General features: G+C 38.0%; 1 protein-coding gene across 3 annotated transcripts in view; it reads left to right on the top strand.

Annotated features, from left to right (window-relative positions):
* LOC126376453 (microtubule-actin cross-linking factor 1) overlaps positions 1-23,815 on the top strand; it is a 278,361-nt gene that overhangs the window by 3,588 nt on the left and 250,958 nt on the right. For 2 of the 3 annotated variants that reach the window (XM_050023772.1, XM_050023782.1), the window contains exon 2: positions 21,189-21,998. In XM_050023772.1, coding sequence (XP_049879729.1) covers positions 21,794-21,998 — 205 coding nt within the window. In that variant the 5' untranslated portion in view covers positions 21,189-21,793. The remainder of the gene's footprint in view (positions 1-21,188; positions 21,999-23,815) is intronic. The other variant, XM_050023773.1, reaches the window with a different exon arrangement.

Below are 23,815 nucleotides of genomic sequence, written 5' to 3'. Positions count from 1 at the left end.
AAAAAGTAATCAACAAAATCGATATATTTTGTAGACAGATTTCTGTTAGACAAACATGATATGTGAGCCGTATTGCCGTCTATAAAGTTCGAGTCAACTGTGTTAGTGAAAACTGCACTTAAGATAAATTAATAACTCATTGGTACAAGTCCGGTACCGGGGTACAGAATGCTTGGTACTTAGTTCATCGCGATGGATGTACCTCTGACTACCCAATTTAGATATAGACGTGAGCTTTTGTTATGTGATGTCTTCTTCTATCGTGGGGGTTGTAATGTCAGTTTCATCTACGCTGGTTTCAGGTGTCAAATCGACTATCCTATCACCATTATGGCTTTCTGATAACTTATGCCTCTGCTAATAACATAACTCCATGGCTGTGCATGGTAGGCAGATGCGTATTATGTACCCAATCCTCGCCAGCTATATTTTAATCCCTTGAATAACAAACAGATGACTTGATTTCTTTCGTGTTAGTAAAGTTTTTAAGTTTACCGTTTGTACTTAATTGATGTGTTTTTAAAAACATTTAAGCTCAGCAATCAGTTACACATACATACATACATAAACAGCCTATATATACGTCCCACTGCTGGGCACAGGCCTCCCCTCAATCAACCGGAGGGGGTATGGAGCATACTCCACCACGCTGCTCCAATGCGGGTTGGTGGAGGTGTTTTTTACGGCTAATAGCCGGGACCAACGGCTTAACGTGCCCTCCGAAGCACGGAATCATCTTACTTTTTCGGACAATCAGGTGATTCAAGCCTGAAAAGTCCTTACCAAACAAAGGACAGTCTCACAAAGTGATTTCGACAATGTCCCCATCGGGAATCGAACCCGGACCTCCAGATCGTGAGCCTTACGCTCTAACCACTAGACCACGGAGGCTGTTAATCAGTTACCTATTCTGCCTTATTCATTATCCAAAAAAATATATGTGAGTTCATACGCTCAAATTGTTTCTAACGGATCATCTGTTTTAGCGCTTTCTAAATTAAACGAAAGTTATAAAGTAGCTGAGTAATTAACAAAATTAATGGCGGCGGTAATTTAAATGATTTAATGAATATCACCTATAAACGCTTACTGTAAACTTTAATTTTGATATATTGTATGCTGTTGTGAATGTGAGTACGAATCATTGGTTGCCTGTTAGAAATCGCTTTTAGCGATAAGGACACCAATTGACCAAATTGGAGATGACCTTGTGGCGTATGACAAGGCTGAATGATGTTGTATCCAGTGCCAAATAAATTCGACTCACGCTTGGCCATATGTCACACCGCTCGCCCCCGCACCTCACCTCTCTCTCTTGGGTGAAAGGCTTGCTAGGAGACAGGTGCACTTTTAACTCGCTCTGAGATTTTTATATAATTTATTGTGATTGTGTGTTTATTCTGTCCTATCCGTGTATGTGATGAACAATAGAAGATACCCATCATAGTTCGGACTTTTATTTATAAAAGGAGGCCCATCTCCTCCTCAACCTTAAAAAAGGTATAGTACGAGCTACTCGAATGTGGAGGAAGCAAGAGAAGTTTATCAGGATCGAAGCAAATGGAATTCCATAGTCTCTGCTTACCCCAGAAATAGACGTGAGTTTATGTATGTATGTGTCACCAATTGATCCATTGCCATGTACTTAGTAAGTTCCATGTGGTCATTTTTTTCTTTTTTACTTCAAGTAGAGTCAGGTCTGTGTAATTTGGTTGGATTATAGCCTCTCTAATAAGGTAGATTATCCATACAACCCATAAGCTGCTAATCTGCCTCCACGAAGGTTCCAAATATCCATTTTAGACTTCAATACAAATAGCGCTCCCCATTTGTCCGGCTAACCCTATAAAATGCCGCGTAAAAAAGCTAAATTAAGTAAAATACCATTATCATCAAATTCAAATGAAATATTACCAAAGTAAAAGGAAATAGTTACAAAAGAGAACTTAACTAGTATATTGTTAATGGCTGCCTTATCGCTTCAAGCATCATATTAAGATCATTTTAAAATATTTCTTTTTCATATTACGATTTTACGAGGGAAACCACTGCCCTATTTTCCCTAAAAAGTTGCATGGAAAATGCTGCACCGACAAGAGCGTGGCTGTTAAATTCACAAATAAATATTGCTAGCAAAAAAACCTGACGTTCTAAAACCTTCACTAGAGCATGTAAAGCGTACATGACTTGCGCCGCGCCCGACCGACACATTCTCCAGCCCAATTTAATCCATTTAGGAAAACAACACGAACTCTCAAGTCAGCAATATTAACGACAAACCGAAACCAAGCGAAAACTTACTCTACCACCTGAACGAAGATTCCAAATTTGCGGTCCAAGAAGTTGTTAGACCTAAAACTGGCCGAATCGATAATATCGAAGAGTCCGGCATCAAAGGCGTTGTTTGTTCTAAGACTTTCAAACCCTGCAGCTATTCAGACGGCAATGGTCATCGAAAAAGTGCAGAGGTGAAAGGTGTGGCTGCATCAATCCTCTTGATCATGTTGCGAAACAATTGTGAGTAAATAGATCCATCTGATGTCAATTTCGTTCTTTTAAATTGGAGTTCGTTGGCATTTGTGTGCTGAATTTTTCAGTGTCGTGAATTGTGGTTTGCCATACTGGATTTTGAGGATCATTAGTCTTTTATATGACCAAAATAATGTACGTACAGTCATGAGCAATATAATGTACCCACTTTAGGACTCTGTCGCACTAACATATTTGACATTTAGTGAGACTTACAGTTCAATTTGTCAAAAAAGTTAATGTGACATGGTACCAAAGTGTATACATGTTAGTGCTCGTGACCGTACAAGTTTGTAAGACATGGAGGAACCAAAATTAATGCGTCTAACTGATCATGCATATACCGTCTCACTCCTATTTTACTTTTTGATCCAAAGACTCATTTACTGAGCAGTTCAGTATATACACAATTCAGTTAGTGCTATAAAAACTATAGAATCGACCAACAAGACCGCTTTAAAGACTAGATTGTCTGGCGTACCTAAACTTTTTATCAAGACTGTTAAAGTTTTATTATACTTAAGAATAAAGTCTTGGTCTGTATTTCTGATGGCGGATTTCTGTCGATTACGCCATTAGTTGACAATATCTGATGACACAACTATTTGCTTTCAATTACAACCGTTCACGCTCCATCTGTTGTTTTTTCTTGCAAAACTTTCTTTCTTTTAAGATAGTTGCCCTACTTCTTGAGAACAGTCTTGTGTGATTTTAAGATTTCCAACAATCATATCTCTCTAGCATTATCCCGTTTTTCACAGGGTCCGATTACCTAACCTGAACATTTTACAGGTCCAGTTTTTTTACAGAAGTGACTGCCTGTCTGACCTTCCAACCCGCGAAGGGTAAACCAGCCCAATACAGGTTAGGTCACATACCTCTGAAAATGCATTTCTCGGGAATGTGGGTTTCCTCACGTTTTACTTTACGCGTAGAGCACGTGATAATCATTTATGATCCAAACATGAATTCGAAAACAAATTCGACAATCATTGGTTTAGGTCTGTGCTGGATACGAACCTGCGACCTCATAGCATAGAAAAGGCGGCCTGCTCATGCAGCAACTTCTTTCAGGCAACCTTTAGGTACAGAGCCACAATTACTACATCTCCAAGCCTAGTAACGGCACAAACGCAATTTCAAATTCAATTAATTTAAAAGAACTATAAAAAGAGAATATATATGGAGTCTACGAGTTTCGTGCGAAAAAAAAATTATTTCTCAAGACGAATCGACCATTGTGCTATGTGAAACGGTTTTTGGGAAAGGTGTTTTTTTAAAGATCCAATTTGTCTGACCGTTGACCGGGTGACCGTTACGAGAGTTCAGCATGAAATTGGTAATATGCAAAATAACATATAGCAGATCGATTTGATATTATTCTAACGAGATCACGCTATGAAATTTTTGCCGGATGAGGTAGGGGGTTTTCTGTTAGACGATATAAAAACCAAAAGATTTACAGATACAAACGCTCGCAATCTTTAAGAGAAAAAAGAAAATAGTTTATTTTCCAAACCAACATGACAAATTGTGAATAAGTCTTCCCATTAAGTACTAGAGAGAGAAGTTAAGATCACACAAGGCGGCTTTATTGCTAAAGTAGAAAACTCTTCCAGACAACATTTGGAGGTAAGAGATACCGAGAGTGAGTAGGCAAAACTTGCAGCCATATTTGCTCAAGATGTAGCTTTAACATTTCTGTCCATACAAGTTCAGTTGTTGATAACATGTTGCCAGGGTCAGCCTACCTAACCTGACCTGACCTGATTTGACAGGTCCGGTTTTTTACAGAAGCGACTGCCTTCTATCCCAATACAGGTTAGGTCACATACCTCCGAAAATGCATTTCTCGGGAATGTGGGTTTCCTCACGATGTTTTCCTTCACCGCTGAGCACGTGATAACCATTTATGATCCAAACATGAATTTGAAAACAAATTCGACGATCATTGGTTTAGACCTATGCTAGATTCGAACCTGCGACCTCAAAGTGAGAGGCAAGCGTTCTACCAACTGGGCTACCACGGCTACTATGACGCCTAATGTTGCCTATGAAATCGTATTTTTTTTTTTATTTATTTATCATACATACAATTAAATGTTACATGTTTGTATTATATGTTTTTTTAACGCCAAGTCCAAAGAACTTACAAAATTTTGTAGTTACCGGTAGACTCTACGAAGGTATAAAAAATATAACAATAAATGTCTAGTCTGTGGTTTGGGAGTCATTTTTTCAGAGAGTTAGTAACTATTGCGTTATTTCCACGTGCATAGAAGTTCAAGGTCTCAGCTTGTGTGAACGATCTAGCGAGCAGTGACAGTAGAAAATTGGTGATTTTTACTTAAAAGATGAGTTATGATACACCCCGGATACTTCATACAAAAATCTCATTCGTATCGTTTGCTGCCTAACTTCGTAAAACTGAGCGAGACGCACAGTCCGCGCGCGGTCCCTTTCACTCCTTAGCGGCTTACGGCTATTTAAACTAAAGTGAAATTACTTTGTGGTCCCTAGTTTCGTTAGGACATTACTGGCTGATTACCAGATTGTCAGTGTTTGTAGTCAATCAGCGTTATATGAGCCATGTCAGTAACCCTGGGTTGATGTGGTTGGTACTCCACCACACAACCCACACGATAAAAGAAGAAGAACTAAAGTGACACCCAGAGGGGGTGAGGTAAATCAAGTTCGCTTCTATCTCGTATCAGTGCGGGGTAGAAAATGTCCCTTCTCTACTTGGTATTATTCTTTACTCTATGAAGCAATTCATCTAAGAAACCAATATTATTATTGCTATTCGACATTCGTTTGCACACTTACTTTTATATGCGCGAATGTCAAATTGCAATATTGCTTTTTAGATGAATTGCTTCGATGTGGCCTCTTTAACCCCCCTAGTCACATGTTAAGATCTCAATATTTAATTGCCAGGATTAATCAGGTAACCGAATGATATCACGGCCGAGCCCAAAATCACAATTTTATGGACTCTGTTTTTTAATTATTTAACTATGGCTATATTTTCCGAATAGCTGTTGTTTTTAACTTTTTGATTGAAATTAACATATTGGTCGATTATTTTATGAGTCATATTTTAAAATAATCTTCTTTCGCGTGGGTTATATGATAGATTACCAACCTCATCAACCCTGGTGTCAGGGTTACTATTGAGTCGCCAATGGCTCATGCCACAGGTTACATGAGTAACGGCTATGTACATCAGTAAGTAGTAACCGGGACCAACGGTTTAACGTGCCTTTCGAAACATGGATCATCTTACTTTCGGACAATCTGGTGATCAGCCTGTAATATTCTAAACAAGCCAGGGCTGGCATAGTGAATTTTGTGACATTATGTTCCCACATTCGAACCCGGGACCTCCGGATCGTGAGCCCGTTTATAACCGCCGTTCGAGCGATCAAAATCTGGCTCTAAACACTTCAGTGGTTGCAGGTTTGTTTACTCCCAACTGGGGGTTCTGCCCATCCCTTAGGGTTTACAGGCGTGAACTTAAACAGCCTAAGCAAGAATGTGGAGGCATCTAAACGGCGAAAATAAACAAAATGCAGCGCAAGAGCAATGGAGCGCCGGAACCGGTTACTAACGGGAAACGACTAGTACCTATGATGCAGACTACTGCATACCTTCACGCTTACTACTTGCGGGGTGGCCACATATAAACCCATGCGAATTCCCCGGGGTAAGCACTAAGCAGAGACACCAATATTCAAAGCTTCTCTGGCAAATAATTAGACGTATAATGATTTATGATTTGCTGTTGCAGTTTCTTGTCATTTCTCCTCCTCAGCCATAGCTACAGAAGAAGAATAGGTACCTAGGCAAATAGTATTCTTATAAATTACGTTTTATTTTTAATTCCGACAAGTTTAAACTTTTTTAAAATGCCGAATATCTTTTAAGTCATCCTGTTTATTTCTCAAGCAGACTTTATTTTGAATTTGAATTAAGAATCAAGGAAAACCGCGATACGTTGTCTGGAGCTATGACGTCACCGAATTGTGGTGCGGTGACGTCACGCTGACCGGCACAACCTTGACTCAGTTGATAAAATAAAAAATGGTTTCTGAGAAACAGGTAACAATGAAAATAATATCTTAAATTATCGTGAGGCGGGAAGTAATTAATGTGGGATAGCACGTTCTGTATAACCGAAGTGTGAGAGGGAAAGAAGATAACCTTAAAAACTGCTTATTTGACATCTTAGTCAAATGAGATACTTTTTGCCTTTTTGGCGGGAAACGGGAACGGGACAGTTGCTTTCTTCATTGAATAATCTGAATAATTAATACGAAGTGGTGTTTTGTGGTTAATGATCGCATTAAGTTAGTCAGAAGACATTCGCGAGTGTTATTATATCGGAATATTCAATAAACAAAGTGTATCTGCCTATTTTCGCTTCGTGCCAAGAAGCCGCTTCATAACTCGAAAGTTTATGCGGACTTTTGAGTTAATTCGTTTGGGGTTCGGAGTAGGAGTCTACTCCGAGGGTGGGGGCTTAGGTTTCATCATCATCACCTTTCATCATTTCATCAATCATCAAGAAAAAAAATACGTAAGACGTGGCTGTATGGGCATAGTTCCCACTGCCTTACCCTTCAGGGAAAACAAAAAAAATAAAATAAAATGTATGTACGTCATCGATAAAAGCGGAATAAAAAAAACTACTTAATAATTGTCGTTAAAACCAATTTTTGGTGGAAGTTTGCATGGTAATGTATATCATATTTCTTTTTTGGTTTTATAATTCTCTTAATTTAGAAGTCATAAATTTTACCACTTTGGAAGAATCTCTCGCGCAAACAATTCAGTTAACACGTTCTCTGCCGCGTAGGTCATCGGTGACCTCAACTGAACTAGATCGAGACGCCGCGTAGGGCATCAGTGACCTCACGGTAGGACTAAGTTTGAAACTGATTTGTGAGCCGTAGGCCATGTTTACTGAACATTTCTCTATAGCAGGTGACCGGAATGGCGCTGTAGACCAATCCTTTAGTATGGTGTTTGAGTAATCGTAAAGATGAAAATTATATGGGTGAAATTTCAAAGCAATTAGGAAAAAACAAATGCATCCATTATAAATCATGTTTATTTGTATTAATTATTACACAGTTCGCTACTAAATTATTAAAAAAACAAACTACAAATAACGGTGAGATTTATTGAAGCATTGTAAGCAATAATATACAGTATATTATTGCTTACAATGCTTCAATTATTACCAGGACAGTTCTTACAGTATGTAACTACTTTTTTAGTTTTATTCCGAGCGACTTTTGACCCATGTATTTTAACATTTTCTTTGTAGCAACCGACGCAGAAACGTCTCAATTTAGCAACAGGTCCATCTTTTTTCAGCAATTCATGTTTCAATCTCTTAGGTGTGGGGTGACCGGAGGCGTGCACTACACGGCGCCTGCATAACGGATATTCACTTATAAGTATTACAGCGCCGCGTAGGTCAATTATGACCTCGCAACTTTTTTTTTAAATATCTATGGAATCCAGTGTCGAATCAAAACACTTCATATATATATATGTATATATTGATCTAGCGCTTATATTTCCACCAAAAAGTTTTTTTGTTTTTTTTTATTTTTTATACTACCGGCAGAGAACGTGTTAAAAAAAATGGTATTAGAAACATCAATATCATTTTTGAAGACCTATCCATAAACACCCCACACGTATGGGTTTGATGTAATTTTTTTTAGTTTTATTCTAAGTTAGGGCAACCCACATTTTTTGTTTTTTTTTTTTCTATTTTTGTGCGAAAATATTAATGCGGTTCACAGAATACATCTACTTACCAAGTTTAAACTGTATAGCTCTTGTAGTTTCGGAAAAAAGTGGCTGTGACATACGGACAGACAGACATGACGAATCCATAAGGGTTCCGTTTTTGCCATTTGGCTACGGAACCCTAAAAACGATTATATATCCTCTTCTAGATCTCAAACTATCTCCATATCAAATTTCATCTATATTGGTTCAGCAGTTTTAAGCGTGAATCGGCTACAGGCAGACAGACAGAGTTACTTTGCATTTATATAATATTAGTGTAGATTTATGGTCATTGTCAAAGGAATTTAACACCTACGTGTGTAAAAATAACGCTTACTACTATCATTACGTCAAAATAAATATTTAAAAAACAACATTTACTCCACACGACATAACTGACCCACTTTATTATATGAGCCTTATTGTCATAGTAATAAGAAACCTGACATCAACTTATCTAGGATATTGGCTGCAAATAAAAAGTGGTTATTTTTAAATAAATACCATTAAAACAAACATATTTTGTACAGTGTACTGAATTCATCATAGTTGACAATATGTCTTATTCCTTAGAGGATAAAGGTGAAAACGTCAGTTAATTAAGAACGACCGGCAGCAAGCAATAAATTGGTGTTTAATTAGGCTGTATGCTATTCGGTTACCAAATGTGGGTAATTGAAAAATTATGCTCTGTTCTTGTCGACTTGTTTTTTACTCTTTGTAAATTGCCTCTGAATTGACTAATGGATAGGCAATGTCAAAGAAATTAAGGAACTGGAGGAGTTAAAATGGCCACATCGAAGCAATTCATCTAAGAAAGCAATATTGCGATTTGGACATTAAAATTTGCGCGTATAAAAGTAAGTGCGCAATGCAAACAAATGTCAAATAGCAATATTGCTTTCTTTGATGAATTGCTTCGATGTGGCCATTTTAACCCCCTTGAACGCCAATGATTTTTGTTTGTGTCATTTCTAACGTGATGGCACAGCTGTGTCTATCTACAGTTATGTCAATAGCAAATTACTCACTATAGCGGTAACTGGTTAGACATGCTGGACAAAACATAAAAAGTGCTGTTTTCTTAATCTCCCACAGCAGTCATCGCATTTCATATTTACCGCAGATGGCATTAACTACTTGGCCGGCCAAGTGGGGAGCGCTGAAGGCTCTCACCCGGTTTAGAATAGAGGAACGAAGATAACGTAACATAAGCTCACAACTATATCCCAATGGGGTAGTCAGAGGTACAGTCATGAGCAATATAATGTACCCACTTTAGGACTCTGTCGCACTAACATATTTGACATTTAGTGAGACTTACAGTTCAATTTGTCAAAAAAGTTAATGTGACATGGTACCAAAGTGTATACATATTAAATCAAATCAAATCAAATATACTTTATTGCACACAACATACAAAACAAATTAACACAGATGATGATAGATACAGTACAATCTGGCGGCCTTATTGCTAAGCAGCAATTTCTTCCAGGCAACCAGTGGATAGGAAACATTAACATATTAATGCTCGTGACCGTACGTACATCTCAAGATGAACTAAGTACCCACTCATCATCAAGCTTCCTGTTAGACAATCGTGGTAGGTGATGAGCTGTATCGCCGTCCATAATGATCGAGCCAACTGTGTTAGTGAAAACTCATTATCATCACCAGCCCATTATCGTCCCCACTGCTGGGGCACGGGCCTTCCCTATGGATGAATAGGGAGATCGGGCCTTAAACCACCACGCGGGCCCAGTGCGGATTGATGGTTATTAACGACTGCTAATGCAGCCGGGACCAACGGCTTAACGTGCCTTCCGAAGCACGGCGGAGCTCGAGATGAACTTTTTTTTTGTGGTCACCCATCCTATGACCGGCCTAAACATAAATTAATTGCTGCAAGTCCGGTACTGGGAATCGAACCGACGCTCCCCGTTTGAGAAACAAGCCGGTGTACCACTAGACCAGTGACGGAAAGAATATTGCATTCTAAATTCAAACGCCCTTGGCAAATTATCTTTGGGATGCGCAGGAGTGCATTGTTTATACAGTCACGTGTTCTTACAAATTGATACAAATGGCGAACCACATAAACCAGAGTGTTTGCAGTAGAATTCAATTGTTGTTTATTAAATTGTTTAGTATAACCGCTTTTGTCGGTCGGTTTACGACTTCGTATCAATTATAGGAGTCAAGGAATTGGCCTTTGATAGACTGGAATGGAAAATGCTACACCGACAAGAGCGTGGCTCTTAAATTGATGATGATGATCAACAGTGGCTCTAAGTTGTTTTTGTTTACTTATAGCTCTACCCACCCCATTAGGGATACCAGGTGTGAGATTTATGTACTTATTTAAGTACGTTAATTATGGTAATAATTACTTATTTTATGTACTTACCTATTGCTACATTTTTTTTTCAATAGTACATATAAGTATATTGTAAGATAACTGATGGGAAACAAGCCTCGTACGGCCTCCGTGGTCCAGTGGTTGAGCGTTGGGCTCAAGATCCGGAGGCCCCGGGTTCGAATCCCGGGTTCGAGTAACAAAAATCACTTTGTGTTCCCTAGTTTGGTTAGGACATTACAGGCTGATCGTCCGAAAGTAAGATGATCCGTGCTTCGGAAGGCACGTTAAGCCCTTGGTCCCGGTTACTACTTACTGGTGTAAGTTTTTCAGTCGTTACACGAGTCTTTTCATGGGCCTTTGGCGGCTCAATAATAACCCTGACACCAGATTTGATGAGCTTGGTATTCCACCTCACAACCCACACAGAAGTAGATTGATGGGACAGCAGTTGAGACTTGAGAGCTAAAAATAGAGAAATAATTTCGTGTTAATTTAATTTAAATTTAATTTAAATTAACACGAAATCTCGAAATGGTTTTAGGATTAGCGTAACTTTTTTCCTTACATATCCAAATTATAGTAAAAATATAGGTACCAAACAACTTATTTTGTTGTTTTTACATAAAGACTTTAACATAACCATTTATCAGATTGCCTTATTATATTACCCAAATGATAATAATAAGTAATAGTTTTAACACGTTTTTGCACTTTATATTTCCTACGTGTTTTAACATTTTTTCCTTACGACCATAGAGTTAGAATTACACTATGACACAGTGGTTATTACTGAAATTGTGCCATAGATTATCGTAACAGCTCTTATGAAATGTAACAATGTGTTTGGTACGTGGTTTCATGTCTGTTTTGAAAAACACTACGATCACTAACAATGTAGTGAGGTTGGTCCCCACTGTGACATAGTGCTTTTTTTTTGACGTGTCTTATTGTAGATTTTAACTACTTGGCCCGACAAATGAGGAGCGCTGAAGGCTCTCACCCGGTACAAGATAGATAAATAAAAACATTTATTTGGTCTACAGACACACATGCATACAAAAAGAAAAAGATTAGATACAGACAACCAATCAACAGAGACGAAGCTCTGTATTAAATACGCCAGGTATGTATGTGTGCTGTAGCAGCGCAAATCGGTCATAGCTCAGCGCAAGTTTTCGCTCTCACGAACAAAACGCTGATTTTTCAGCTACAACACGGCTGGAGAAATCCGCGGGTACGGCAACCGAGCCAACCGATGATGTTGGCCAACAAAATTCGTTACTGAAAAAGTTGTACCTACAACGTTTAGGACAACAGGCCTGAGGGTGCCCAGTTGGGCGCGAACCTCGGCTCAGGGCGTCGTCTGAGAGGAAGAATATTTTGAAAGGATTAATCAACCCTAGCGGGTCGATAGCGATATGCGCTGAATGAGGGAAATCGTCGACCACGCCGGCGGGGTCGGTATCGGGGTTCTGAAGTGTTTGGTGTCGCGAGCTGATTGGCCGCCTCTATGGCTATAGTATGTGACATAGTGCGATCTCTATGTAGAGATATGGTGTCAATATTGGCTATTTTATACGTGGAAAACCCCGTCAAGCGAAGCGAAGTCTCAGAAATATGATATTCTAAAAAAGTCACAATAGCAAGCAAGAAATATTTTTTTAATTGATATTATATTTTATTCCTTAGATTAGTTTCAATGGGTTAGTTTCCAACTAGTCAAATCAGTTATTTTTTACTAAACGTCAATACTCGAAATTACTACGGAATTTGTATGAAAAAGCACCCTGTGACGTCATAGAAAAACGTGACAAAAAGTCGGACTTATTATTACGTTTATTTTGATTAAAATTCATACATTACATACATACATACACACAGACCTTAAGCTACAATACATTATCTTATGTTACAAGAAGATATGATATGTTATACTGTTACTTATAAATAAATTTCAGGTCTGACCATTGAAATTGGCACCCATTTAGATCTCACTTCTTTTGTCGTTGAAGTCAACAACCAAGGCATTTATTATAATATTGAACTTGGCTCTCATTTCACATTTATGTTTTTGATTGGTACTGTTTACATAATCAGTTTTACCTAATAAATGTACTTTACACACAATAATGTTTATGTCATAATCTGCATAATAACTTAGTAAGTAGTAACGCCTATTGCACATTGTCTTATCTGATAAAAAAATGTATGGATTAATTAAGTAATCATAATATTTATACGATGCAAAGAAATATGTCGTTATGTAAAATAAAATAAAAGTAATTATATTAGTTATGGAAGCGTGTTACGGTGGTACAGTCATGAGCAATATAATGTACCCACTTTAGGACTCTGTCGCACTAACATATTTGACATTTAATGAGACTTCAGTTCATTTTGTCAAAAAAGTTAATGTGATATGGTACCAAAGTGTATACATATTAATTATTAATGCTCGTGACCGTACTTGAACTATTTATTATATTAAACTTTTTAAATACGTCCAATGGAAAGAAGAGCAAGAGAAGTGTGTCAGGATGGAAGCAAATTGAATTCCATAGTCTCTGCTTACCCCGGTGGGAAATAGGGGAGAGTTTGCGGCAAAATGGGTGAGGAGGATGGTATCCTGAACTGCTGGCAGAGTAGAGGAATGATTGGTGATGACGATGACAAATTACAGGCTAGACAAATCCAGAATTAGAGAGCACGGCCAGATCTAAACAGTATAATATATTCAATCAAAAACTTAAATGTGAAATGACAGCCAAGTTTAATATTATGATCATCATCATCTCAGGCCTTTACATCTTTATCTGATGATCCAAACAGCGTTTCTGTGGCAGCTTTTAAAATGGCTGTAAAGTCCAATGCGACAGCGACAGTAGCGGCCGCACGACTGGCATTGTAGTTGAGGGTTATTAGATGGTATTATGATAAAGGTATAGATATAGGTATAGGTATTGTAGCTTAAGGTCTGTCTTGGCTAGTTTTCATATATGAATTATAGCCTTCGTTAGTTCTAAACCTATAAGTATTTGTCGGTTCTTATTTTATAATTCCGAAAATTTTGATTGTTCGTAGAAACTAGCGATCGAATATAATAATTCGTTGGTAGGTTTATAAAAACTAGCCAGAACGAAAGGCCAGTATGTGCAGAGTTTGTACTCTGCTACAAGTTTATGTATATATGTATGTGTGTATGTATGTTGGCCTAGTCAAATGCCCTGTAAACTGTGGGAGGGAGAGTTACCGTTCTATACGTAGTATTATTCCTCATTTTATGGTATTACTTACTCTACAAGACACTTCCTTACGACTTCCATCAGGTTTTAGAAAGGAAGTGAGATGTAAAATGTATCGTTTCATACATCCTCCGTCTCGTAAATACGAGGATTTCCTTTGATCTAATAACCTACATTAAAATAAATAACGAAATAACTAAATAACAGCCTTCGTGGTCTAGTGGTTAGAGCGTTAGGCTCACGATCTGGAGGTCCGGGTTCGATTCCCGATGGGCCCATTATCGAAATCACTTTGTGAGACTGTCCTTTGTTTGTTAAAGACTTTTCAGGCTTGAATCACCTGATTGTCCGAAAAAGTAAGATGATTCCGTGCTTCGGAGGGCACGTTAAGCCGTTGGTCCCGGCTATTAGCCGTAAAAACACTTCCACTTTGTTTGGTGTCGCGAGCTGATTGGCTGCTAGAGGCTAGAGTAATCGGGTCGTAATCGTCATGGCACTTGCAACAATGCTGAAATATCTCGAGTTTCATATCCCTGATTTAAACGCGGTTAGAACCTGGTATTGGTGCTAATTCCTGTAAATACCATCTAATTTTATTTTAAGTTATATCTGTCATTTTCTTATCCGCCGAAAAGGAAAGGGACGGGTAATCGACAAGCATAAAATTTATGGAACACACGTCAATTTTAAGCACAAATCTAAAACAACCGTCTAAAAATTTTACATCAGTCAATACCCGACACATTTAAGTAGACAGCACGTCAAACGGATTGCATACCAGCGAGATACCTTTTGATTCGCCCGGGTTATTCATTCATTTACTCATTCTTCCTAAAATAGCTGTGAATCATCCGTCTCTTTCCTTTTCGACGAATATGAAAATGACGGGTATAACTTAAAATAAAATTAGGCGGTGTCTGCAGGAATCGGTAATTAACCGCGTAAACCTCAAACTATTTTATAAAACATTTTTATTTATATTTTATGTTCGAATTTTGATCATACTCGCTGCCACTGGCGCCCTGCCTCACTATTGTTCCCCGCTTCCCACGGTGAATTTCGGCGAAGGTCGGACGACCTTTATGAAGTGTCCATTTGGTCAAATTCGCATGCACCCAGACACATTGTCCAAAACCTGTTCTAACTGGATATTTTTAGGATAACGCAAACTTGAAGGGTCGTACCCAGTGATGTGGGACATTTGTCCACTTTGGGATCATTCTCGGCAGTAAAAATGCGCGAAAGTTATGTAAAATGAGCTTTTTAGCATAGAATAAGGAATAATACTACGTATAGAACGGCAACTCTCCGCCCCCCACCAGCGTTTGAACTAGGTTTACCTCACCCCCTTCGAACACAGTTTAGACTTGAATCGTATGGCGTCAGACGTCACACACACAGATGCGCGTGTACGATAACGCCAATGTGTAGTGTCTGTGTAAAACGAGGTTGTTTGAATGAAGTGTCCGGGGTGTGCCTAAAGGCAGATAAGACCAGAGTACAAGAAAGAACAACATTAATTTTTTTTTTTGACGTGACTTATTGTAGATTTGCCGCAGATGGCATTAACTACTTGGCCGGACAAATGGGGAGCGCTGAAGGCTCTCACCCGGTACAACGTTTAAGACAACAGACCTGAGGGTGCCCAGTTGGGCGCGAACCTCGGCTCAGGGCGTCGTCTGAGAGGAAAAATATCGTGTGCGTCAAGCTAGCGGCCTCAAAAAAAAAATGGGCACGAAAAAATAATTTGACCATACCAAAAAATAGTACTTTTATTGAAAAAAATAGGACCTGTTGTAAAAAAATTAGTACCATCACGGTTCTGGATTTATAGCCATGTTTTATTGCACTTGCTAGCATATTTCTACAAAGAGAATCGGATCAAAATTATGATGGTAGGAAGTACTATTTCATACGAGTTTATTGACATTAGTTACATACTGAAGTATGCAAGCGTTCCCCAGATAATAGGTATTTTCAAAACGTCAAGCCAGCGGGATCAAAGAACTGCCTTTATAACTTTGGAACCGTTGAAGTACTCATTTCGGTATTTTGCAGGGGGTGAGTACTATTTCGGTACTATTTTTTGGCGTTTAAATCAAAGCGAAAGACCTTGTCGTTAACTCTCGCCAAATTTCGCTCACCGTCAAGCTAGCAAGTGCAATAAAACATGGCTATAAATCCAGAACCGTGGTGGTACTATTTTTTTTACAACAGGTACTATTTTTTTCAATAAAAGTACTATTTTTTGGTATGGTCAAATTATTTTTTCGTGCCCATTTTTTTTTTTGAGGCCGCTAGCTTGACGCACACAAAATATCTGAAAGAATTAATCGACCCTTTTCGATAGCGATAAGCGCTGAATGAGGGAAATCGTCGACCACGCCGGCGGGGTTGGTATCGGGGCCCTGAAGTGTTTGGTGTCGCGAGCTGATTGGCTGCCTCTATGGCTAGAGTAATCGGGTCGTCGGGATCGTATATTACGTCCTTCGGACGCCAATACTTTTCAGAACAACATAAAGAAAAGCAGTTAGTGTCCTTACTATTAAAAGAGATTTTACAACACGAACATTCTCATTTTGGGAACATTCGCGGGAACGGCACATCACTAGTCGTACCGTAATCAGGTTTTGAGATTTGTAGGTATTGTTACCTGAGTTTTAACATAACAAAAGTTTCAAATTCAAAAATATCTATATTCAGTAGGTAACATAGTTACACTTTGAATCGTCAATTTTTACATAACGAACGTCTCATCCGCCTAAAACTACTGCAGCTTCTCACAACCTGTATAGCCGGGGAAAAGAAGCTGCAAGAAAAACCTCGGCACAGGGCCCTAGACGTTCTTTAAAATTGATTAATTTGAAATTGAGTAATTTAGCTGCCCAATATCAGTTCTCAGATAATTAATCCCATGCATTCATATCTTCTGAATAATCACTAATTTTTAATAACCTTTTTTGTAAAGTTTCTGTTTAACTACTGTCTTAAGCTCACGACTATATCCCAATTGGGGTAACCGGAGGTACAATAAGCTGCAAATGTCTAGTTTCTTGCAAAGTAATTAATTAACTGGTTGCACTTAAGACCTCCTGGTTACATGTCGTTTCTGTATTAGAACACATACAAAAACATAATTGTCATAATTAATAACAACTAATGGTTCATAATTTCACCACTGGTTACAAATAATTCGCTGGGCTCAGTGACTGAACTATTACTCTTTGATTGTACATTCATCGCAAGATAATGTAAGTATCCATATCTCACCGAGCTTTATGTTAGACCAACGTGATAGGACGTGAGTTTTGGATGAGACTTATTGTATATTTGTGTAGTGCTAAAATATAGAGAAACATAATTCATAATTTTCACTGTGAACCGTCAACGACCTCCGTGGTCCAGTGGCTGAGCGTTGGGCTCACGATCCGGAAGTCCCGGGTTCGATTCCCGGTGGGGACATAACACAAAAATTACTTTGTGGTCCCTAGTTTGGTTAGGACATTACATTCTGATCACCTGATTGTCCAAAAAGTAAGATGATCCGTGCTTCGGAAGTCACGTAAGCCGTTTTGGTCCCGGTTACTACTTACTGATGTAAGTATGTAGTCGTTACATGAGCCATGTCAGGGGCCTTTGGCGGCTCAATAGTAACCCTGACACCAGAGTTGATGAAGTTGGTACTCCACCTCACAACCCATACGATAGAAGAAGAACTGTGATCCAAAAAAAATTAAATACAAAATCTCGCACAAAGTTTCTGTACAGAGCAAAAATAAAAGAATGCAATTAGCGACGCATTAAAAGCACATTTGAGACGCTCCAGCGCATTCAATGTTGTCTGCTGTGTTGTCATGTACAAATAATAATAAATAATGCCGTATATAATCGCCTTATAGAGAAAACCACTTAAGCGACATTTTGAAAAGTCATATTCTGACGTGATTTTCTTCACGAAACCTCGAATTTTTTTGAATGAATATCATGTCAGATAAAAATTTAGGTTTTAAACTAGCTTGTCTTGTATTTTTGGACTTGTGAAACTAAAATTAAATTTTGTCCGTAAGTATCGGGAACAATTAACATTGGACTTATCATCATAGCAAATTCAAAGCCCCAGACAAGGTCATTCGCCACGGTTACTGACACAAATAGAGTTGCCAATAAAAACGATTACTGAAAATCATGTGTTCAGTTCAATAACCTGGCAACCCTGAACTAGGAAGTAGAGTAAAAAGTATAAATGTTTTTAAAAATGCAGTACCGAAGCTTTAAAAGACCTTCACGGATCTTTTTTATTTGACGTGTTGTGTTATGTTTAGATATCATTTACTGACGACACTGGTATATATGGTTGTAAGATTAAACGAACTATTACCATATCTTAAAAAAAATACCTAATTTATACCTACATCACACAGAAAAACAATTTTAAAATAGGTGATTAATTAAACAGTTTTAAATTATTTAAAAAAGACTTCGCATTACTGCATTACAGTATCGAATGAGAGCCCTCAGAGCTCCCCATTGGTTGCCATTTATAAATACAAAAATAATACCTGAATCTGTGAAGTCATCTTATAAAAAAACACTAAAATATTGTTTTCCGAAACCTTTCATTTTTTTTTTGTTTATTTTGTCCGTAGGACAGGCAAAGGGATCATAGCCCATACAGCCAACCGAAACCTTCTAAAGTTGAAGTTTTATTTTTAAGTAGGTACATTTTGTTTTTGGTTATTTTTACCCGTACTGGGCAGGCAAAGGCAACTAAGCCCATACAGCCAAACCGAAGTTACGAGTATAACTAAATAACTTATATAGGTATTTTGTTTTCATTTTTAAGGCACCAATTATAAAAGAAATATATTTTGCTTTTTTTTTCGGGCTTTAGGTCATTGGTGCCAAGGTGTTTCCATATACCGCCGTTCTTTTTTCAAAAGTGTCTTGTTTTTGACCAGGATAATTTACGATGACAGAAGTGTTTTCAATTTTGGAGATGTATAATAAACCTTTTTGATTTAATTTTTGAATCAGTTGTGATACTATATCCCAAATGGGGTAGCCAGAGGTACATCAAGATGAACCTGATGATGTTTTTTTTTATTTTTGTATTTCTTTTTATTTTGGTGTAATAAAGTGTATTTGTATTGTATTGTATGAATTAAGTAATCACGGTAGATGGTGCGCCGTATCACCGTCTATAATGGTCGAGCCAACTGTGTTAGTGAAAACTGAACTTAAGATAAATTAATAACTCATTGTTTCGGTATCGGGGTTGTATAGAAATTGTTATAAAGAAAAAAAAAATACTTTTTGTCCTGAAATCAAAGCCGTAGTAGCCCAGTTGGTAAAACGCTTGACTCTCACTTTAAGGTCGCAAGTTCGAATTCCAGCATAGGCCTAAACCAATAATTTTCGAATTTGCTTTCGAATTCACGTTTGTATCATAAGTGAATCTCAAAATTTCAAGTTTGGTGGCGAAATTTCATATTATTTTTTCGTGAAAAATTGGGTTCCGACATGAAAAAGATCCAAAAGGATCCTCGTTGCCGACATGAAAAAGGATCCTTTTGGATTCATGTCGCACATTTTGATATTCACCCATAAATGATTATCACGTACTCAGCGTTGAAGGAAAATATCGTGAGGTAACCCACATGCCCGAGAAATGCATTTTGGATGTATGTGACCTAACCTATATTGGGTTGGTATTCCCTTTGCGGGTTGGGAGGTCAGACGGGCAGTCGCTTCTGTAAAAATCCGGACCTGTCAAATCTTCAGGTTAGGTAAGCGGACCCTATGAGCTAAGTTTACCTCACCCACCCTCGGTGGAGATGAAGACTAAAAATAAGTCAACAATATATTTCAAACTCACCGTTTCGGACGTTGAACACCATAACCTGGTATTAATTGTCATCAAGATTCGTATTTCTCATGTGATATACGATATAACTAGTTTTTATCAAACCGGAATCATTGTAGCGCCTAGCCAATGACGTTGCCTGTTTTTAGCAAGTATTTCTTTATACATTAAAATACTCGTTTTTGCTCTAATAATATTTTATTTTTAACCGACGCGTAAACGACGGGGTGTTATAAGTTTGACGTGTCTGTGTAAATGTGTATGTGTCTGTCTGTGGCATCGTAGCTCCCAAACGGATGATCCGATTTTAATGCGGTTTTTTTGTTTGAAAGGTATATCAGTCGAGAGTGTTCTTAGCTATGTTTGGTGGAAATCGGTTCAGGTCTTCAAGGTCATCAGGTCGTTTGTTAAGTGTGATAGAAATGTTACACGCTTAGTTTGCTTGTAAGCATATGTGGGATAAGTTATTTTTTGCTTTTTATAGGGTTTAGCATTTTTAACTTTTTGTCATAATGATTGAGTACTTTTTTTGGTCGGTGGTTTTTAATTTTTTTTAAATTTTAACAAGTTTTTCGACCGTTGAAAGATATTTAAAAGACAGAAGAATAGCGAAGGATTGGAAAACGATGTTGTAATGTTGAGGAAGTATCTATCTATCTACTATCAGCCTGTATCCACCAACTGCCGGGTATAGACAACAGATGGACTAAGGCTGTTACTGAATGGTGGCCAAGGGATGGTATGCGATATCGAGGCAGACCACCAGCCCGGTGGTCGGATGATATTGTGAGGTATGCCGGAAAGCAATGGATGAGACTTGCACAGGACCGGAAAGGATGGCGGGAAAGAGAGGAGGTCTATACCCAGCAGTGGGGGGGAAGTTTATAATTATTTATTTTTATCAAATCAAATCAAATCAATTTATCTATTAAATTTCTACGTAAAAAGTAGGTATATCATATGATGAGGTTGTCAACTAGCCTATTCAAAGCGCCAGTACAATTTATTGTATAGGTGGTTATATCAAAAGCTTAAACGAAAATCGGTAATATTTTACACACAATGTCACAAGGCACTATGCAAAGAAATTATGTGTTTCGGATTTATAAATTGGGTATTAATGTGTAAGTTGTACCTACTATTATTTTGTGTCGAAAAATAAGTGAAACATCATCAACCTTAGTGTAAGGGTGTATACAATAATACAGATTGGCTAAAATTACAGCTTAGAAAGGAATAATTATAACAAGGTCGCTAATTTACCAAAATCTCGTTCTCACAAAACCGTCATTAGGCCTCCGAAGGAACGCACATGGCTCGTAATGAGTCAGTGAGGCAATTTAGACCTCCAAACACAATATTTATATATTTCTCCTTTGTCTCGCAGGTATTTCCATCACTTGTGTTTACACAAATGTTAGCGAAACTTCATGTGAAAACCCCACAACTGAATCATTGTGCTAAGACAACGAACTTACGAATTTAAGAAACAAACTCGAATTAAAAAACGAACCCTTAAAATCGAATTTCAAAACGTAACCAAGCATTCCAAACTAACGCTTCAAAGTTGCCATATTAAATTAACCATTTTATTAATACTTTTAATTTAAAATAACAAGACATTTAAGTGAGTAATCGCAGATAAATTACGTGAAAAAAATTGTGTCAAGAGCAAAAAGTGTGTGTCAAGGGGTCTGCAACTTTCCTTTTGTAGTGACTCGGTGACATCGATCGTAATAAATAGTTGGTGAATCAAAAACGGCCTTGCGTGTGCGGCGGAATTGTGGACGGATTTTGGCGAATCCCTTCACAGTTGCTCGTGTGACGTGCGCGCAGACTGTTCCGGAGCGGACCTCGAACTGTTAATGTCAAAAAAGTGAATAAAAAAAAGTAAAACGGTGTTCCGAATCGTGCTCGTAAAATTCAAAAGTGTTCTAAAATAGTGTAACAAAAATAAGATCGATGCAAATTATGCTAAGTGTGTGATAAAAAATGTCAACGCAAGCGTATTACAAGGAGCGGCTGGGTTTCGACCCGCAAGAGGCGATGCAGGATGGTGTCAACGGGGGCTTCTACGACGGCCCTCACCAGGCCAAGAGGCACCGTGGGGACAAGGAGACCCACGACCAAGTATACGAGGAAAACTTAACAAAATTCAAAGGTACAACTTGTTGGGGCTTTTTCATTCAACAATCAGGTTCGTGGTGATGGGTTATAGAGAATGCGCGTGTTGTTGTCTGTTAAAAAAAAACATCATTGTTTTGATGCAATACTCTGTACCGTTAACATTCTTTGCCGGTGTTTTTTTTTTTTTCACTAATCCGTGTCCAAGATCATGTTTTCCATTGATGTTTTTATTAACTTAATCGTTTGGATGTATGGGCTATGTTCCCTTTGCCTGTCCTATAACAAAAAAAAATAACCGAATCGTTCATATTATTATTATTATATTATATATAGCTACAAACCCATGTACCTATTGACTGACTGACTGACATAGTTGTTCTCCCAGAAGGAGTGTCGGGGGGTGAAAATGATGTATGGGAGGTGTGATCGGGACCTCCCAGTGAGTATGGGAAAACTTCCAGATCTTCGAAAACTGCTCCGCATCAGGGAGACATCCTACCGTCTGGCAAAACTATCGCACCTGGATCAAATCTTTTTTCGCAAAACCTATTTAAATCTTGGTCAAATTCTATTGTGGGTGAAAAAAAATCAAAATGGCGGAAAAACAAGATGGCCGCCATACAAAATTTTGTTTTCCTAGAAAATGTCTCGGGGGTAAAAACTGTGTATGGGAATGTAATCGGAGTGTCTTGTCGAGTACGGAAAATGTTCTTAATCTTCGAAAACTGCTCCGCATCAGGGAGACACCCTACGGCCTGGTGAAACTATCGCACCTGGAACTTTTTAGTTTTCACAATACCTATTTAAATCTTGGTCAAATTCAATCGCCGGTGAAAAAAAATCAAAATGGCGGAAAAACAAGATGGCCGCCATACAAAATTTTATTTTTCCAGAAAATGTCTCGTGAGTAAAAACTGTGTATGGGGGTGTAATCGGAACGTATTGTTGAGTATGGAAATACTTCTCGATCTTGAAAACCTGCTCCGCATCAGGGAGACACCCTACGGCCTGACAAAACTATCGCACCTGGAACGATTGTTTTTTCACAAAACCTATTTAAATCTTGGTCAAATCTATTCTCTGGTGGTAAAATATCAAAATGGCGGAAAAACAAGATGGCCGCCATACAAAATTTTGTTTTTCCAGAAAATGTCTGAGAGGTAAGATTGATGTATAGGGGTGTGATCGGAACGTCATCTAGAGTACGAGTATACTTCAAGGTTTTCAAAAACTGCTCCGCATCAGGGAGAGACCCTACGGCCTGGCGCAACTATCGCACCTGGAACGATTCTTTCTTCACAAGACCTATTTAAATCTTGGTCAAATTCTATCGCGGTAAAAAAATGGCGGGAAAACAAGACACGCGAGCAGCTTGCTGCGAGCGAACCACGCGAAATCTAGTTCGTTTTATAATCGTAAAGTCTTTAAAAAATAATAGTAGAAAAACTAGTTTTGGTTATTGATGTTTTTTAACCTTGTAAATATTTTTGCGCACTAATCTATAACTTGATTGATGAGTTTAATATTAAAAAGTATTTTATAGTAAGTAGCAGTTGGAGCAAAAACTAAATTGGTTTATAACATCGCACAAATACAGTGATTATAACTATTTAGTTTATTTAGATTTCGATTACGATAAGGGATATCGATTTTGAATGATTTTTTTATTAAATAATTGCACAGCATTATTGGCAACTTCATATCAATATTGAGCCGGCTCGGCCAACGTGTACTAGAAAAAAAGTAAATTGGGTAGTTTCTTAAAGACAGATCTAAAGGTGACAAAAACGTTTTCTGTTTTCTATTTTACTTATTTACAAAATTTTAATAAAGAAAAATGTAATAGAACTGTTTTGCATTCCAACAAAACAGATATTATGTGTATGA

Source organism: Pectinophora gossypiella, chromosome 21 (genome assembly GCF_024362695.1).
Source record: "Pectinophora gossypiella chromosome 21, ilPecGoss1.1, whole genome shotgun sequence".
Lineage (NCBI taxonomy): Eukaryota > Metazoa > Arthropoda > Insecta > Lepidoptera > Gelechiidae > Pectinophora > Pectinophora gossypiella.
The sequence above is the reverse complement of the archived record's forward strand: the minus strand, read 5'-3'. Positions and strand labels throughout refer to the sequence as shown.